The sequence below is a fragment of the Hyperolius riggenbachi genome, chromosome 8 (genome assembly GCF_040937935.1).
Source record: "Hyperolius riggenbachi isolate aHypRig1 chromosome 8, aHypRig1.pri, whole genome shotgun sequence".
Classification (NCBI taxonomy): Eukaryota; Metazoa; Chordata; class Amphibia; order Anura; family Hyperoliidae; genus Hyperolius; species Hyperolius riggenbachi.
Genome location: NC_090653.1, coordinates 64,917,003 through 64,936,975, shown reverse-complemented (window position 1 = coordinate 64,936,975; position 19,973 = coordinate 64,917,003). Strand labels below are relative to the sequence as shown.

Genomic DNA, 19,973 nt, shown 5'->3' with positions numbered 1-19,973 from the left:
GACAGCGCACAATGGAACCACTTGTGCTCAGGGGTCACTATTGGTTAAAGAACTGACCTACCGGATCTTTAAAATAACTGGGGAGTGGGGCATAATTGTCAATTTTCTGTCAAGACTGCCTCGATGGCCAGTTCGGCCGAGCTCTGTATAAGGTATACAGGATCTTCTCAAAAAATTAGCATATTGTGATAAAGTTCATTATTTTCTGTAATGTACTGATAAACATTAGACTTTCATATATTTTAGATTCAAATACACACAACTGAAGTAGTTCAAGCCTTTTATTGTTTTAATATTGATGATTTTGGCATACAGCTCATGAAAACCCAAAATTCCTGTCTCAAAAAATTAGCATATTTCATCCGACCAATAAAAGAAAAGTGTTTTTAAAACAAAAAAAGTCGACCTTCAAATAATTATGTTCAGTTATGCACTCAATACTTGGTCGGGAATCCTTTTGCAGAAATGACTCCTTCAATGCGGCATGCCATGGAGGCAATCAGCCTGTGGCACTGCTCAGGTGTAATGGAAGCCCAGGATGCTTGGATAGCGGCCTTAAGCTCATCCAGAGTGTTAGGTCTTGCGTCTCTCAACTTTCTCTTCACAATATCCCACAGATTCTCTATGGGGTTTAGGTCAGGGGAGTTGGCAGGCCAATTGAGCACAGTAATACCATGGTCAGTAAACCATTTACCAGTGGTTTTGGCACTGTGAGCAGGTGGCAGGTCGTGCTGAAAAATGAAATCTTCATCTCCATAAAGCTTTTCAGCAGATGGAAGCATGAAGTGCTCCAAAATCTCCTGATAGCTAGCTGCATTGACCCTGCCCTTGATAAAACACAGTCGACCATCACCAGCAGCTGACATGGCACCCCAGACCGCCACTGACTGTGGGTACTTGACACTGGACTTCAGGCATTTTGGCATTTCCCTCTCCCCGAGTTCCCAGTCTTCCTCCAGACTCTGGCACCTTGATTTCCGAATGACATGTAAAAGTTGCTTTCATTAACTTTGGACCACTGAGCAACAGTCCAGTGCTGCTTCTCTGTAGCCCAGGTCATGCGCTTCTGCCGCTGTTTCTGGGTCATAAGTGGGTTCATGCTTCCATCTGCTGAAAAGCTTTATGGAGATGAAGATTTCATTTTTCAGCACGACCTGGCACTTGCTCACAGTGCCAAAGCCACTGGTAAATGGTTTACTGATCATGGTATTACTGTGCCCAATTGGCCTGCCAACTCTCCTGACCTGAACCCCATAGAAAATCTGTGGGATATTGTGAAGAGAAAGTTGAGAGACGCAAGACCCAACACTCTGGATGAGCTTAAGGCCCCAATCGAAGCATCCTGGGTTTCCATAACACCTGAGCAGTGCCACAGGCTGATTGCCTCCATGCCACGCCGCATTGAAGCAGTCATTTCTGTAAAAGGATTCCCGACCAAGTATTGAGTGCATAACTGAACATAATTATTTGAAGGTTGACTTTTTTGTTTTAAAAACACTTTTCTTTTATTGGTCAGATGAAATATGCTAATTTTTTGAGATAGGAAATTTGGGTTTTCATGAGCTGTATGCCAAAATCATCAATATTAAAACAATAAAAGGCTTGAACTACTTCAGTTGTGTGTATTTGAATCTAAAATATATGAAAGTCTAATGTTTATCAGAACATTACAGAAAATAATGAACTTTATCACAATATGCTAATTTTTTGAGAAGATCCTGTATGTGGCTTTAGAAGCACTTCCACAGGGTAATATTTACAGCAGTTGTGCTAGAGATTCGCATCGCTGCTATTAATCTCTGTAAAGTGTAATATCAGAGCCGGGACAAGGTCCTCCAGCAGCCAAGGCTGAGACACTCCAGCCCTCCCACCCCAGCCATCACACACTGACTGCTCTTGGACTAAGAGGAGCCCCAGGGACCCAACCCCTTCATCTCTAGTTATTAGGCTTGCAGTCACTGCCATGCATCCCCTTTTCTTTATCTCTGCTTCAAACACAATAGGGGAATGATAGCTGAGTGAGTTGTGTGCCCCCTCCTACACTGCGCCAGAGGCTGGAGCCTCTCTCGCCTCTGCCTCGGCCCTGTGTATTATTACCCTGCAATATATGTTGATGCTTTATTAATTCAGACCGATTGGCATATCTTTTTCTTATTTATGTATTTATTTTCCAGACCGCTGTAATGAACACAATGTGTGGATACCAAGCCATGAAATATACTGTAAGTATGCCCCCATAAATGAGTGTATTGTTTCTATTGGCCATTTCTTTCTAGTACAGTACACAGAACGCTACCTCTCCACACCTGACACCCTCTTCCTTTCTGTCGTCTCCAGAGGCAGGAAGCACAGAAGTTCATCTATGTCCGAGGCTGCACAAATGCAGTCATTATTTGGTTTCTGGACAACTATGCCATCATGGCCGGAGTACTGCTGGGAATCCTTGTCCCACAGGTGAGTCGCGGACTGTACAATGTGTTACACACACACACACACTCACTCACTCACTCACTCACTCACTCACTCACTCACTCACTCACTCACTCACACTCTCTCTCTCTCTATTCAGGAATATGTGTGCCACAGCAGTCTGTAGGAGCATTGGGGACAATTTGCTTGATTATACAGTACATTTGCATTCACCAAGCATTAAGCGTACCTGAACTCAATGTGTTACACACTCACACTCACACACACGCGCTCTCTCTCTCTCTCTCTCTCTCTCTCTCTCTCTCTCTCTATTCAGGAATATGTGTGCCACAGCAGTCTGTAGGAGCATTGGGGACAATTTGCTTGGTTATACATTTGCATTCACGAAGCATTAAGCGGACCTGAACTCAGAACTTAATTTCAACTCTAAAATATAAAAAACAGCAGAATAACCTTGAAAGACAAAAATGTCTGTTAGGTTTACTGTCAGATCGATTATTTTCAACATGTCCGATCTGATTTTCGATCAATTTCTGACTGTTTTCCCGTTCACTGCTATCGGAAAATGATCATAAATCGATTGGAAATCGATCTGACAGTAAATCTGCCAGAAAATCTCATACTGTGCACCCAGCATTACAGCTGATGGCATTACTTCTCCCTCCAACTTGCTACGACTCAGAGGGGGAATATTCACGCCACCCGGCTCACCCTGCTCCAAAATGACAGGCTGCGAAACGCCATGTACGCATTGAGGGCTGTATGAAACTGAATGGGGTGGAGGAGCCCTTAGTATATTAAAGCGGACCTGAACTCAGAATGTCCTCTCTGCTCTAAAAGATACGCAACAGCATAATAACCTTTAAACAAAAAAACATGTCTTTGTTACAGCTGATACAAATCCTGCAATAAATCTACACTGTTTCTACTTCCTGGTTCACGGAAGCAGACACCTTACTAACATCCTCTCCTTTCAAATGAGCTTACCTGTCATCTCTGTCATGTGACACAGGGGAGAGATCAAATTACAACTTGTGATAAGACACAAAGGAGAGGGAATTAGGCTAAACTAAATACATACAGGGTGCATTTCTTTGTTTTCCTTCTGCCCTGTGAAAGACTTCAGGTCCACTTTAAAATAATTCAGTGGTAACACGTCTTGTAAATATGCACCGCATTTATCTCATGTTGTTCAGGATTTACAACACCACTTTGCAATCACTGCTTACATTTCACCTCTGCATTCAATGTGGTACATCGTTGGCTGTAGAATGTCGATGCAAAATCCATGTGTGAATGAGCCCCAAGTAAAATAAGCAAAAAATGATTTCAGTAGGTGTTAAGAAAACTGAAGCAAAAGGGGTGTAATTATGAAATGCAGTCCGATTCATTCATTCCATCAGTGCAGGAGGTGCCCTATATACATAGGTTAAACAGCTTAAAAAAGTGTAAGTACTGGCTTACCTCCAAACAGACGTCCTAGGCAGTTATAAGCCAAAGTTATTTTTGAATGCGCTAGCAGTCAACGTGTTTCGTGAACACTCCCTACTTCATCAGGTGATAAAATAGCCTGCATAAATTAACAAGACACTCTCGACATTCAAAGAATATGTACTAAGGGTACATTAACTTAACAGCCATGCTGTACAAATACATAAAGTAGAACAGTATAAAAATGATCAAAATTAAAGGGAACCTGAGGTGAGAGACCTATGGAGGCCGACATTCTCATTTTTCTTTTACACAATGCACATTGCCTGGCTGTCTTGCTGATTCCCTGCCTCTAATACTTTTAATCATATATCAAGAACAAGCATGCAGATCAGGTTTTTCTGACTGAAGTCTAACTGGAAAGTGTGTGTGTGTGTGTGTGTGTGTGTGTGTGTGTGTGTGTGTGTGTGTGTGTGTGTGTGTGTGTGTGTGTGTGTGTGTGTGTGTGTGTGTGTGTGTGTGTGTGTGTGTGTGTGTGTGTGTGTGTGTGTGTGTGTGTAACCATGCTTGTTTCAGGTGAGTGATTCAGATGCTACTGATCAGAAATATCAGCAGGACTGCCAGGCAACTGGTATTGTTTAAAAGGAAATAAATATAGCAGCCTTAATTGCCCTCTCACCTCAGTTTCCTTTTTAAATGTATATAATTTTCTACTCTTTAGAAAGATGTTCCCCAAACCAAGAAGTGCTTGGTAAACACCAGAATTTGTTAGGGTAAGGGGTACAGATCTGTGAGGATGTTTATATAAGTAGCTGCTGTGTTTGGTTGTGTGCTCTCCAGTGCACATGTAAGCAGAATCATGTGACTGTGGTGACCTTGGTCAGCCATAGTCCATGGCCAAGTCTTTGTCAGCGTACTTCCTGCTTCTGTCATCATTGGCACAGCCAGCTTAAGTGTCCACCTCAGAAAAGCTCTGTGACTGAAAGTTATCTCTGTGGCTACTTCCTGTCAGATAATTTGTGTATGAATAAGAGACGTTTGTTCAATTTTTATAACGCTGATGCAAAAATTAGAAATTACATTTGAATGTAGTTTGTCCATTGGGACTCTATAGTGAGGGAAAAGTACCGAAAGTAAACTGTCCCACGTGGTGCACCGAAAGCACTTTGTGCAATCTGTTAGCAGATCATTGATAGTATAGGCTAGTGCACCCTAATGCAAGCTCCATGCAATTACAATGAGCAGCTGGCTGCAAGGAGTATGACCTGGATGTAGTGGCCAGATCCAACACCCTCCACTCACATTTTTACATCACGCCACACCCACCTTTCTCCTATGGTGGCACAAATGGATAGTTTGGAGAGGGAAAGGTAGGTGGGGCATAACATCATGAAGTGGGTGGAGCCAGAAACTGCATTGAAGTCAAGCTCTGCGCAACCAGGCTTCTAGTCAGGTTTGCATAGAGCTTGCAATGGGGAATATTACACTGTAACGAGGATCTGGCGCTGAGTACAGTCAATGTCCTACATGGGACTATTTGTCCTTCAGCATTCTTCCTCTCTACAGGGTGTAGATCAGAAAGTAAAAAAAAAAATCTGCCTTAAAAGTTTTTTGGCCTCCTCTTGGGCTCTGTTTACTTCAGAACATATTTGTGCCCTACACAGCGACACTGTGCTTCAGTGGATGTGCTGATACCATTCATAGCGCAAACCACTAATTGTGTCCATTGCATCTACGATGACATACATAGCACACATACATGTGAAATCGGCGCAGGAAGACTTTGGCGCAGGATACAGCCGGTATATGGCTGATACTGCTGCTGCACAAGTCCGGGCCGTGTTAAATACTATTCCCCCTCCAGGCCGCCATGGATGGTGGGGAATGATATAATTCTGCTTCCAGCTATTGCTGGAGGCCGAATTATTGTGTTTTAAAAGCAACTTCAGCTCTGTCTTCTGACGGCGCCGCCGTTACTCACTGAGAGCTGCTATAGAAGTAATTCCTATTACAGTCTATGGTGGCGCCGGCTGCGCCCAAATCGACCTGCGCTGAAAAGGACTGCTCTGCATAGCACTGCCGCTATGACCTGTCCAACTACCTTTTGCTGTCTGAAAAAAATCATGCAGGTCAGGGCTTCACATTCCGTCACAACAGACACTGAACAGAACTAACCTGTTTATACAGGTCTGGATAGGATCCGTCAACATATTTGTTCACCTGTTGTGGTCTGTTTGCGAATCATAACTTTTTTACTTCTAGCGTGAACCTCATACAACCAAAACACTGAATAATCCATTCTGGGATTGTAAGGGCCCTTTCACATGGGCAGTTGAACTCGCCAAGCAGCAGTGAGCATATACCAGGCAGCAGCAAGCAGTTGTGAGAGTTTGAGAGGCTTTTCGCTGCCTATCAACTGCTTGTGTGAAAGGGCCCTGAGTGTCCTGCAAGAAAAAAACAAAACACCTCAATGCTCTTAAAAAAAATGTCCCTGCAAAGATCTTTAAAGCTCCCTTCCCTACTCCCTATTCCACCTTGTTTAACATTGCATTTAGCAATTTAGCATTAGGGACAGAAGGCTCTGGCTCCTTTAAGGACGAGAGCTTTTTTTTTTCAGTTTTGTACTTCCTGATCAGTGATTAGCTCATGGTGATCAGGAGGTCAGGAGCCAATGCAAACTGCTCCTGACCGATGTATGGAGATTTGTGCCGGCGGGGATGCACTATTGCGTCCCACACTCAGGAGCCTCCAGTATAAAACTACGCTGCATCAGGCTTAGGCAGCCACAAGTGCGGCGTGCATTAGGCAGCTACAAGTGCAGCATAGTATTTGAGGTCCTTCACGGCCTTCTGGGTCCCTTCCATTGTGCCGCTGTCTACTCTTATAAAAAGCTCCGACCTATTGGGCTGCAGCCACTGTGCATGCGCAACACCATCGGTGCGCCTCCTTGATCACTCTCCTGTGGATGGCAGCATTCTTTCCATGCACGGTTACAATTCTTTGCGAATCACACATGCGCAGAATGCTCCCAGCCACGTGGACTTGCCAAGGACATGTCCTACTTGAGCCCACCACTGATGGCCAGAAGCCTCTTCCCAGCTGTGCCGACAAACTATGGGCCATGGACTATCCAGAGACTTTACTTCTACTGAGGTGTTTTTTTTTTTGTTTTGTTTTTTGCTACAGGTTCGCTTTCAACTGTGACACAATGATCATGTAGTGAATTAAACTGTTATTAACACACTCAAATCCTTACTGGTGCTCACAGAAATAGTGTGTCTGAGTGTAAAATCTAATTGTGATGATCAGCACTACACGGTCACTTCCATGATAAGTTTACTTCAACAAGTGTGCCAAGGAAGCTACTGGTGCTGGCATCAACCTAAGAGAAAAATGTTTTTGTGCAGATTTTTAAACAAGATGTAATAGTATTCACCATTTCTTTTATCTCTTCTTTCTACTAGTTTCTTGGAGTCCTGTTGACCCTTCTCTATGTCAGCCGAGTAGAAGACATCATAAGTGAATGGAACACGTCAGCTGATATCCTCCTGGAAGGTGAGGGCACCAAGCCTGAGATAGAGTTTTCCTCTAAGGGCTGCTGCAGATGTTACCCAGGACAGGAGTCCTCAGCCTAAGCATAACTGCATCCACTGACACTAACAACCACTACATATTAACGGGATCTTATCTGGAGAGAACTCAGACAGGTCCTCAAAGTTGGAGATGAACCTATGAAGTGCATGCCAATTCGGTGAACACTTGTAAGCATTCAGGGAGTGGCTGGTGACAATCACGTATTTAGTGCCTAATGACCAGTGTGAAAGATTGCCCTTGCTGCTCAGAGACGTAGCAGCATCCTACGGGACTGAAGGGTTATTTTAGTATTTTTTTCAGTGTACTCCAAAGAGACTGTCTCTTGTTTTGACAGGGTATAGTTTCCAAAAATATGCCGCCACGTTCTAGGCAGCTGTCCCGGGATCTTGTGGTCGTGTCAGCTTTTGTTCTGTGCATTTTTACTGTGTTGTTCTAACTTTCATCACTTCCCGTAATCTTTAGAGGAGAGCTTTGATACTTGAATTCAGCAGGTGTCTCTGACTGCAAGAAGAAGCTATAAAATGGAGATGAAACGTATTGCCCTGGATCACTTTACTTTGCAACTCGGAATACAAAATGCTTAAAGATGCCTCCAAAAAACTGAGGTGAATCTAGGCTCTTCCAACCTGGTTAATTGGAGAGTGGGGAGAAGAATCAATCAAGAATCAAGACTTAACCATGGAAATTTGGGACTTCTGGAGATTTGTTATTAAGTGTTTTTACTGAATCTGATGTCTGAACTGAGTAGATGCATTTTTTAAAATAAATGGAGGAGATTTGTAAAGTAGAAGCATCAATACATTTCAGTGAATTCCTGAAGTTCTCCATCTGCTGCTCAGAAGCAGTACTGCATCAGTGTAAAACTTAACCCTGGCCACTTTCTACTTGTAAACACTGTTGCAAGTATAGTAATTATTGCAAAGTTGAAAATCTGCTGCAGTTTCAGGAACCAGAAAAAACAAAAACAGTGCTTGTCCTAATACTAAGCAGCCTGAGACAAAGCCTTGCTTGATAGCTTCCCCTAGCACCAGTCACACACCTTATCTTAACGGTGTACCTAAACTATCTGATCACAGCATATTAACCCTTACACAGATAAAGATGGTACAATAAATTATGTAAGGCGTAGGGACAGCTCAAAGAAATCTGAGCGCAAAACTCTGGGCCTGAAGCACGAGGGTCTACAGACAGAACTGTCCCTTTTGCCCATGGAAACTAATATCATTGCTTCTTGGAAAGGAAACAAATGATCTGGTTTGTTTTGGCATCCAAAGTAGTTCTTCAAGGCATCTTCGTATAAGAGGATAATTATTACATTTTTACAATCTTGCCGCTTATACTAATATCTGAATTTAGGGCGACGATAGAAAATAATGAACTAAGTGTGATTTTTGTTGTAAGAGGCCTTATTTTATTTTGCCGTACAAGCTATGTACACTGATGTGCCACTAACCACATAATGACCTCAGATTCATTCTCTTCTTACTGATCAGTTCTCAGGTATAATGTGCCAATAACAGTTCTTTAAATACACCGTTACTCGACAGCGAATTCAGACACTTTTTTCTTGTCTGTGTGATGTCAGCATTTCTACGGTAACTGATAGGCTTTTCTATTCAACTCACAAAATTGCCAGTAAGCGGGTGTTACTAACTACTTAGGAAAAATGGATATTTTAAAGTAAACCTCTGAGAAGAGCCAAAGTTAGATTCTTACCTCAGTAGAGAACGGCCTCTAGGCTTCCCATGTCCTCCTCCCGACCACTGATCCAGCGCTGGGACCCTCTGGAAGTTTGCGTCCGCGCTTCTGTCCGTGAACAAACGCGACTGCACTACGCAAGATGCCTCATGCCTGTGCCGTAGCACAGTGTTCCCAAACCCTGTCCTCAAGGCCCACCAACAGTGCATGTTTTGTGGAAATCCACAGAGGGAGATATTCAGCTCTGCTGAGACATTAATTACCTCACCTGTGTATGTTTGTGGTTTCCTGCAAAACATGTACTGTTGGTGGGCCTTGAGGACAGGGTTGGGGAACTCTGCTGTAGCACATAAAAGCCAAGTGCAATCGGCTCTGTGCTGCTCTGCAGACGCGGGGCATCCTGCGGGCGCGCTTGTACAGTTGGGAGCGCGGATGCTCTATCTTCTATAAAGGCTTGTCGAGGATGTTCTGGCGTTACCAGCGCTGGATCTGTGGAGGAGAGAGGGACAGGGAAACCCTCTGGATTATCTCTACTGAGGCAACTACCCATTTGGGGCATGTTTTTTTTCCACTTCGGGTTCACTTTAAGTTAAAGTTGATTTTGTTTGAATGGTGACCACCTGTATAATACCAGGACAGGCTATGTATTTAAAGTGTGTTTTTGCGCTTTTCTATTCATGTTTACATTTAAATTACAAATTGGTAACAGAAAAATGACTCCACAAAAATTCTAGTGTAAGTTGTATCTTCCTTAGTAAGCTATATGGAGGGGAGGGGGGGAAGCAAGAGGAAGAGAGAGAGAAGTTGTTGTATTTTTCTAATCTGCACTATGGCCCTGCAGAGGTCTGTTCGGAGGGGCAGACAGGCTAGGCCACTATCACTCAGAATACATTGCTCAAGTAATGGAACATGGGACAGCGTACTATAATTTTCTTTGACCAGTGGTTTGGAGAGCAATACGTGGCATGTAACTGCCTTTGATGTTTATAACTGCAGCCACTGGAGGATACTCAGTACTGTCTGTCCGAAATATGTACGATTATACAATTCCTGAAAAAAAAGGAGCTCCAGTAGAAGTTCACCATGTTGTATTTTTTTTTTTTTTTAAATGTTTAATGCAATATAATAAAGGTTTTAGATTGGATGTATATAGTGTGGCTCAATGGCGTTTTGTAGTTCTCAAGGAGTTCGTGGTCTGATTATTATGTGAAGTATTTTCATCGCAGAGCAGAGATGCAAATAATTTCGTGTTGATGCAGCATTATGCAAATTTGTATGCAAATTTATGCCGCTTGAAAATGAACCAATCAAATCCTTCTGAGGTAAAAAAAAAAAAAAAAAGCTGCATAGATTTGTATATAAAAATTGCATAATCCTGCATCAACTCAAAATGATTTGCATCTAATTGACCATCCTTACTCTAAAGAACTGCTGCCTGGAACTCTCGCAGCATCTGCAAGCTTCCAGATGTATGCTATTTTAACATGGTCCTGTGTAAAGGGTTAAAGAAGTGTGAAGGCAGAGGTGCTGCAGACAAGTGTCAGAGCCCCACAGCCCCTGACACTACATATCCATAAGTTTAGCATGCTAAAGGGTAGGCTGGGCTGGCAGCAATCAAACCAGTAGGGCAGCAGTCAGTGCTCTGCAAACAAACTACTACCTATGCCAATGTTGTGTCTCTGTAGCAGGCATCCCACTTTATAAACTGAATCTATACCCGCCAAAGTCACAGCAGCATTTCATTCAGAAATAACCATCACTTTACTGATAGAGATACTAATTTAATATATTGCACTCTGAAAGGACAACTGTAACGAGGGATACTGAGGCTGCCATATTGATTTCACTTTTAAACACGGTCAGCCGTGCTGGTCTATTTGGCTGCAGTAGTGTCTGGATTACACACCTGAAACAAGCATGCAGCTAATCTTGTCAGATCTGACAATAATGTCAGAAACACCTGATCTGCTGCTTGCTTGTTCAGGGGCTTTAAAAGTGTTAAAGGCAGAGGATGAGCAGAACTGTTTTTGTTTTAAAAGGAAATCAGTATGGCAGCCCTCTTGTAACAGTTGTCTCTTAAGCTAAGTACTCACCTCCCGGTGCATGGAGATGGATCCAGCGACCTCTCCCTGACAAGTGTTCTACTGATCCATCTTCCGGGTGGTGGGTATGCGACGGGTTCAATGAGACTTCAAGCAATCACGGTACTTTGTGCAGTAGTCGTCAGTGATCTATCCTATCCGAACCACCGTGTCTGTCGCTTAATGATGCGTGATTGCCACGGGTGGCAATGTCATTTAAAATGCTTATGTTAAACGATGTTGCCTGACGTAGGGTAACATCACCGCAAGTATCGCCCGGTGGGCACTGGACCTTAATGACAGTAAAAAAAAAAAAGGCAAATCGCGCGGGAAAACTCTGCCATAGGGAGTAACAGCTTTTCCATCCAAAGTTGTGTAGGAGGCTGCGAATCCCATAGCCATGCATGGCACAGCTGATGGGATTCGTCTGCGTACCCGCATACCTGGAAGTGCCACCGCGCATCTCGCAGACGCGTGCGGCACAAGTGGAAACGAGCCCTAATACTTTAAGCCATACACGCTGAAAAAGCATGCAAATCAGGTGGCTATGACAAATCTGACACGTTTAGCTGCATGCTTGTTTCAGGTGTGTGATTTTCGACCCTACTGACCAGAAAGATCAGCAACACTGCCAGGCAACTGGTATTGTTTAAAAGGAAATACATAAATATGGCAGCTTCCAATGATTTCACACCTCTGGTTCCTTTTAAAACCAATCACCACATACTGCCATTTGGGAGCACAGGAAAAGGTAAGGTCGGGAATGCTTGCCATACATATCCACCGGCATCAATAGATCGACTGTATTTGATTGAAGAGCTGATTCCCGAGCAGTTTCGTGTGGCCACGCTGCATTTCTGATTTGCTGTCTTGCAAATTAAGCCAATAGACTTACAGATTACTATGATGGTCTAAATGCAATTAAAATGACTGCACTTAAAAAAACAACTATCAAACTGTTTTTCTGTAAACCCCACATACCTATAGAGCTTTTAGCCAGCAATACTAAAATGCTCTTTAGAGGCCTGACAGCACACAAATGACGGATATCCAGAGTGTGCAGCGGATTACACAAGATTTGTGCAATAGAAGTCCAGAAAAGATCCATATATACAGGTAGAGGTCAAGACGGCTATTTTGGCGCAAAGCTGCACCGATGTTTGGTGCGCCACCAAAGGCTGTAATGTGAACTACAACTATGGCAGCATTCTATGACTAATCTCAGCACTAGCGATTTGCTGGAACTTGAATTAGAAAAAAATAAGATGATGCTTGAGTTACGGGTGTCAACAAGTCCCCCCCCCCCCCCCCCCCCACACACACACACAACTCGTTACTTGCTACAACTCGGAGGGGTTAGAGCATTAACGCCACCCTGGACTCTCAGCAGATGTGGGTTGCGCTGTCTTCCTGTTTTACCTGTACTGAAATTTGGCCGCAGTCACACAGACATGTTTTGGTTTTTCTTTTTGGAATAAAGTGGATTTTCATTGAAGTCATGCTGCATCCTTTCTAGGCAAGAGTGATATATGAAAGTCATTGAATCCCTGACCCCAATGCTGATAAATGTCAATGTGGTAAAATGTTCTTTAAGTATGCATGGCTTAATTTCACCATAAATTACCTGCATAGGGGCAGATGAATGAAACTCTCTGATGTGGCCACAGATGAGCTGTAACGTTCTGCTGTAGGGGTGTCAAACTCAACCATGTAAGGGGGCCAACACAATCTAAGTCACAGGCCAAATTGTTTATTGAGATATAACATTCATTGAACACTCTCAAACAAAGTGGCATAACTATAGCAAACGGGGGGGGGGGGGGGGGGGGGGGGTGACAGCTCCTTCCCTTCTGCAGAGTAGCACAGTGGAACAGTTTGATATTTATCTGCTACAGTGCTGCTTTGGCAGAAGAAGATCGAGCTTCCCCCAGTCTTTTTGGTAAGCTGGAGTGGGTTCTAGCCACACTGTGGGGTCTGTTCCCAAGAGGAGGCCCAATGATAATTTTGCTGAGAGATCCCGTGGGTTGATGCTGCACCCCCACTTCGAACTGACAATGTTTCAACCAGATGTTACTGTCACAGACCGCAAGGCCGGTCTGCGGATGGGGTAAATTGATCAGCGTCAGAAATCCTCTCACACGGTCATTTGTTCATCACGAATGGTAACCCGCGTTCGCAATTTGATGAACTGACTCGCGAAGGGAGTGTTCGGATGCCAACGGATTCACCTCACACATACAATTCAAAGATCTGCCACCAAGCGAGTTACACAGCCCGCGACTGTAATTACTAGGACTTCGAGAATGCTCTATTAACCCTTAGCAGTATGCAGGAACCTGGGTCAGATTGTTATATCGCATACGGGTTATAAAGGTATACTTCTATTAAACACAGGGTAGCGAGTTCAGGAGAATAGGTACGATTGTGTATGTTCAGCAACAGGTCATAACCGCTAAACGATTTTTAAACGTTTAATAACAAAAATGCATTACATACAGTTATATACACCAATGAACATATACACACAGAGCTTAAAAATTAAAAGGAATAAAATCAGAAAATTCTTACTTAGTTAGCTGAGCAGTCCATTTGAAGAATGAAGAAAAATAGTCCAGTTTAAAAGTAGGCATTCAGATTTAGAGTCCTTGAGCACTGCAGGCGCTGGCTCTCCTTAAGCGCCTGCATGAACGTTCCTGGTCGATGGAATTTGGAGAACTGGGCAGGTTTAGTCCCGCCCCACTTTTATAGGACCTGAGTCTTGGGGCTGTCACTACCTGGAAAGTAGGTGTGTTTAAGGCAGGTTTACCTCCTAATCAGCAGGTTGCCACCCCCCAGACTCAGAGCAAGAAATGTACCGATTATTAATAATCTGTGTAACTCCGCCTCAGATTGGCGCATCGCAAATCCGAGACTATATTCATAAGCGGCTTGCGACACTGTATCAAACGAGGCTATACATGCATATTCGATCGCCTGCGCGCTACACAGGCCGGATAAAGTGGTTTCTCTATTGATTCCTGATAGCCAGAAAATTATAATTCAGGTGAATGAAAGAACTGTTTCCTAGGTATCAGGGAATGTAATTTTTGTCTTGCTGTGCCAAACCTATTTTGAATTATTAATAAATTAACGTTCCCTTTGTTTGAGGCTACGAGCTTGGAGGGAATTTTTAATCTTACTGGTTCGAGCTGGTTTTTCTTTTGGGGGAAGAAGAGCTGTGTAGCCAAATGGCTTCTCGGCAGGGGAGTTGGCCACTTGTGAAATTCTTTCCTGACACAGGTTGTGGGGGAAGGTTACTATTGCTCTCAGTAAGAAGAGAGGAAAAAGGACATCTATTGTACATTTACACAAAACTGACAGTAATTGTGCACGACCATACAAAAATCGTTGGTGCTTGCGCACGACTTTCCATAATGTTCGTCACAGTCACCAGTGTGCTTCTCTGGATGGGAAGGCAGTGTGTGGTCGTTCTTTTACAATGAAGCACTTTTGAAGCTCTGGAGGGCCACATAAAATGTTGAGGATCATATTCGGCCCGCGGGCCTTGTGTTTGACACCTGAGTTCTACAAGTAGGTGCAGACTGACTAGTGACGCTGGTGTACACATCAGTTGTGTGATGAAGCCTACAACAGCACATCTCCTAGATGATAAATATATGCAGCAGGCTATCACGGCGCAGAGAGTGGGCACCCCATAGCAATGCTATGCTGCGTAGGGCGCGTAACGGTAATTCGGGGCTCCGGCTGTTGAGTTGTAATTTTGCGCTGCAATGCAACATCCCACTGTGAACTTAGCCTTAGAAGTATTTGCATCCTTTACAAATATGTGTCTGACGTATGGCAGAAGTATTAGAAAAAGAAAATGAAGCATGATTTAGACCAGACAAAAAACTGAAATCCTGCTGCAGAAACCATTTATGCATTGAACTATAATTATGCCGATGTAGGCTTATGTATGTTCACAGTAATGTTCCCATCTTTAATTCAATATATCTTATTAGACCAGAGTCATGTTGTGTTGCTGTGGCTCTATAACTGCAATCTTAGAAGATTAGAGGATTTCCTCCTTTTAATGCTGCTTGAGTGACAAGACCAGAATCCTACCACTGACTCAACACGCATGATTTAGTCATCTTTAGCTCACTGAAGGATGAGTAAGATGCTGTTGGAGGTTAAAGAGGAATTCCAGTGAAAATAACGTAATCAACAAAAGTGCTTAATTTTTACAAAAATGACAAATGATTTAGTCAGTGTTTGCCCATTGTAAAACTGTTCCTCCCCCTGATTAACATTCATCACATGGTGACATTTTTACTGCTGGCAGGTGATGTCACTGGATGGAGATGCTGCTTGCTTTTTTGGCAGTTGGAAACAGCTGTTATTTCCCACAATGCAACAAGGCTCACACAATGTGATGTCAGCACCATGGTGCTGTCACTTCCAGGTCTCGGCGCTGTTCCCCACTGCCGGCCTTGCCAGTGACTCACAGTCCGCACATGCTGAAAGGTGGAGGGTGCGTTTGCAGTACGCCCTCCGCAAGGGTAAACAATAGTCAGCTGATCTCCACCTGACAGGCCCTTGCTGTGTAATTGGTTGTGCGGAAGGTGGCCGGCTACTGATTGGAGAATGATTGATATTTAAATGTGCAGAATGCTCCCAGTCATCGCCCGTGCTAAGCATAGCTTTGGCTAGTTGCTGGGTGCGCACTCTGATCATTGCTGATACTCCTGGATACTTCCTTGTCTGTTGCCTGGTTTGATCCCTGCCTGTTTACCGGATACTCTTCTGTCTGCTACCTGGACTGACCCTTGCCTGTTTACTGGATACTCGTCTGTTGGATACCTCTTACATGTTATCTAGATTATCCCTTACCTGGTTACCACTGGCTTTCGACGCTGAGTGCTTCAGTTCCTGTGAGTCTAGGTAAAGAGCTATATGATACCCTTGAACTGTATATGTGATACTGCGGAACTGTGTTACTAGCCTCAGTGGTGACCTCTGGCGGTACTCTGGCTTTCTCGGCCTCAGCCGCTATATCTTGCACCTCCAAGGCCTGGGTGTAACCGAAGTTGGGCAGGTGTTGTTATTTCCTCACCTCCCGTTCAAGCGAGGATGCGCCACATAGGGTGAAGAAGGTGGTGATAGATTGGGGTATAGCGGCTGAAAGAAAGCAGGAGGTCTGCCAGGCATTACAGAGCCTTCCCATTTCTCTCTCTGTGTCCTCTTCCAGCGATGTCGCCTCCATTGAAGTTATTCAACCAACTAGTCAAATACACCTTAGGTGCTTCCAAAGAGAAAATGGATGACGCCATACTGCGCAAAGCAAAGTGCTTTTCAAATCACTGGCACTTAAAGAGACTCTGTAACAAATTTTTCAGCCTTAGTTCTTCTATCCCAGGGGTGCCCACACTTTTTCGGCTCGCGAGCTACTTTAAAATTTGCCGAGGCCAGGAGATCTACCAACGTCCCAAATGCTAAGCACGCGTTCCCCCCCCCCCCCCCCCCGCGTTAGCCAGGTATATGTGCCTGCAGCATAGGTTACATGCCCTCAGTATAGGTTAGCCTGGTATTTGGGCCTTCAGTGTAGGTTAGCCAGGTATATGGGCCCTCAGTGTAGGTTAGCCAGGTATATGGGCCCTCAGTGTAGGTTAGCCAGGTATACGGGCCCTCAGTGTAGGTCAGCCAGGTATACAGGCCCTCAGTGTAGGTTAGCCAGGTAAACAGGCCCTCAGTGTAGGTTAGCCTAGTATATGGGCCCTCAGTGTAGGTTAGCCGGGTATATGGGCCCCCAGTGTAGGTTAGCCTGGTATATGGGCCCTCAGTGTAGATTAGCCAGGCATATGGGCCCCCAGTGTAGCTTAGCCAGGTATATGGGCCCCCAGTGTAGGTTAGCCAGGTATTGGTGCCCCCAGTGTAGCTTAGCCAGGTATTGGTGCCCCCAGTGTAGCTTAGCCAGGTATTGGTGCCCTCAGTGTAGCTTAGCCAGGCATATGGGCCCCCAGTGTAGCTTAGCCAGGTATATGGGCCCCCAGTGTAGGTTAGCCAGGTATTGGTGCCCCCAGTGTAGCTTAGCCAGGTATTGGTGCCCCCAGGGTAGCTTAGCCAGGTATTGGTGCCCTCAGTGTAGCTTAGCCAGGCATATGGGCCCCCAGTGTAGCTTAGCCAGGTATATGGGCCCCCAGTGTAGGTTAGCCAGGTATTGGTGCCCCCAGTGTAGCTTAGCCAGGTATTGGTGCCCCCAGTGTAGCTTAGCCAGGTATTGGTGCCCTCAGTGTAGCTTAGCCAGGCATATGGGCCCCCAGTGTAGCTTAGCCAGGTATATGGGCCCCCAGTGTAGGTTAGCCAGGTATTGGTGCCCCCAGTGTAGCTTAGCCAGGTATTGGTGCCCCCAGTGTAGCTTAGCCAGGTATTGGTGCCCCCAGTGTAGCTTAGCCAGGTATTGGTGCCCCCAGTGTAGCTTAGCCAGGTATTGGTGCCCTCAGTGTAGCTTAGCCAGGCATATGGGCCCCCAGTGTAGCTTAGCCAGGTATATGGGCCCCCAGTGTAGGTTAGCCAGGTATTGGTGCCCCAGTGTAGCTTAGCCAGGTATTGGTGCCCCCAGTGTAGCTTAGCCAGGTATTGGTGCCCCCAGTGTAGCTTAGCCAGGTATAGGTACCTGTAGTGTAGGTTAGCCAGGGTCCTCTGGACTCCTGGAACCTCCGGCAGGCAGGCCGCTGGCCAATATGAATGGCGGGGAGAAGACGCGGCGAGGAGAGAGGCGGCGCGGCCGCTACGTCATGGCTGGGGGCAGCGCCGGGCATGTTACCAGCACGCACGTTGCAGGCTGCCCGGCGCCGCCCCCAGCCATGACGTAGCGGCCGCGCTGCCTCTCTCCTCCCTCTCTGCTCGCCGCGTCTTCTCTCCCCGTCTCCCGTGCATTCTTATTGGCCAGCAGCTAAACATGATGAGCTGCTGGCCGCAAAATTTAATGAGACGCGGCCAAGAGGCCGCGATCTACCGAGGAGGCGGTCGCGATCTACCGGTAGATCGCGATCGACCTATTGGGCAGCCCTGTTCTATCCTATAAGTTCCTATGCCTGTTCTAATCTGCTCTGGCTTACTGCAGTCTTTCCTAACTGCACTGTCTCTGTAATAAATCAATGTATCTTTCCTCTGTTCTGTTTGTCGGGCTAAGGCTTGATTGCGTGGAATGTGCAGGGCTGCTTGTGATTGGTAGAAGCGATACACACCCTCTGCAGGCCCCCTGCACACTCTGAATGACTCACACACTATGCTTAGCTGAGCCTATTAGAAGCTGGTTAGTTTGTTTGTAAACACTGCCTAAAACTGGTAATTACAAGCCAGGATTGCAGCAGAGAGTGGCAGAAACAGCACAGAGGGGCACAGGAGAAAATAATGAATAGAATGGTATGCTTTTTATTGTAAGAATATTAGAGTACAGATTCTCTTTAAGAAAGTGCTCAAAAACTCTTGTAGTATGAAACAGCCCTTAACTCTTTGCTTGGAATGTGGCTCCAGTCAGTGGGATAGTATTCTGTACATTCTCACCCTAATGGCTATCCAACCTCCATATAAGCAACTTCAGTTACGCAAGCAAAAAATCATCAAAGGTGCGTAAACAGATGAGGTGTGTGTTTTACAGGTGCAATGAACTCCAATTGTAGTGTACTGTATGCATTGCACTGCAGGCATATCACAAAATTCAACATTTTCCCTCCATTAAGTTGCGATCTGATTTTTACAGGATGCGCCACACAATGCCCCAGTGTGAAACCATACCTCCCCTACGTTGCAATCCTGTTTTCCAGGATGTGCAACACAACATGCATAGTGTGAAAGTACCTTTACTACCATTCAACTGATGTCAAACAGGAACTAATTTATCATAGAAGTCCAGATGTTGACTCACCAAGCCTTCCACAGTATAAAGACCTAGAAGAAAGCAGACAAAAAAAGTGTAAATTTGTAGAAACACATGTTGAATGCTGGACAGAAACACACTGTCATATTTAAAAATGTACAACGTGTGCATGTCCAAAGTGAATATGTCTCTTACATTGTCATTGTAAAGTGATCTTGGGATAAATAATTATTTCTAATACAATCAGAAATAATTTTGTGAAGAAAATGAACACAACGATCAGTACTTCCAGAGACTGCAGTTTATCCCATAAAACCTTCCTGGTCCAGTCTCCATCCCTTTGTTTCACTGTTGTTGACACCCCCCCCCCCCCCCCCCCCCCGTACTCTTTTCCCTAAGTACTTCTGAAATGAGCTGAGCCGAGCCGCACTGCATGAGCACAAGTTCTGGCTTGAGCATGCGCATCACAGATGTGTCTTTCTTCAGAAGCACACGGGGACTCAATTGCTTTTGAAGCCTACCAAAGAGTCCCAAAGGCATATCATTTTAACAGGACAGCGGTGGACCGAGGGCATAGAGATAGGACCGGAACGGAGCAGTGCTTTTCAGCGCTGCTAGATTTGGGCGCAGCCAGCGCCGCCATAGACTGTAATGGGAATCAGTCTATAGCGGCGCTCAGTGAGGAAGGTCGGCTCCGTCAGAAGACGGAGCCGAAGTTGCTTAAAAAACACAATAATTCGGCCTCCAGCAATCGCTGGAAGCCGAATTATTTCATTCCCCCACACTATCCATGTCGGCCTGGAGGGGGAATAGTAATTAAAACGCCCCGGACTTGTGCAGAAGCAGGACCAGCCATTTAACAGCTGGATCCTGCGCCC

The 19,973-nt window shown here is 45.0% G+C and overlaps 2 protein-coding genes across 4 annotated transcripts in view; one reads left to right on the top strand and one right to left on the bottom strand.

Annotated features, from left to right (window-relative positions):
* The window catches only part of LOC137528855 (tetraspanin-15-like), a 65,046-nt gene extending 54,745 nt beyond the window's left edge, over positions 1-10,301 (top strand). Inside the window, exons 6-8 of the mRNA XM_068250543.1 lie at positions 2,175-2,222; positions 2,338-2,454; positions 7,326-10,301. Of these exons, the coding sequence (XP_068106644.1) occupies positions 2,175-2,222; positions 2,338-2,454; positions 7,326-7,496 (336 nt within the window). The 3' untranslated portion in view covers positions 7,497-10,301. The remainder of the gene's footprint in view (positions 1-2,174; positions 2,223-2,337; positions 2,455-7,325) is intronic.
* The window catches only part of MAP4K1 (mitogen-activated protein kinase kinase kinase kinase 1), a 241,426-nt gene that overhangs the window by 217,573 nt on the left and 3,880 nt on the right, over positions 1-19,973 (bottom strand). For all 3 annotated transcript variants that reach the window (XM_068250530.1, XM_068250536.1, XM_068250540.1), the window contains exons 2-3: positions 19,144-19,166; positions 3,895-4,000 (exon numbers count right to left, since the gene is read on the bottom strand). The gene's annotated coding sequence lies outside the window, so the exon portion shown is untranslated. The remainder of the gene's footprint in view (positions 1-3,894; positions 4,001-19,143; positions 19,167-19,973) is intronic.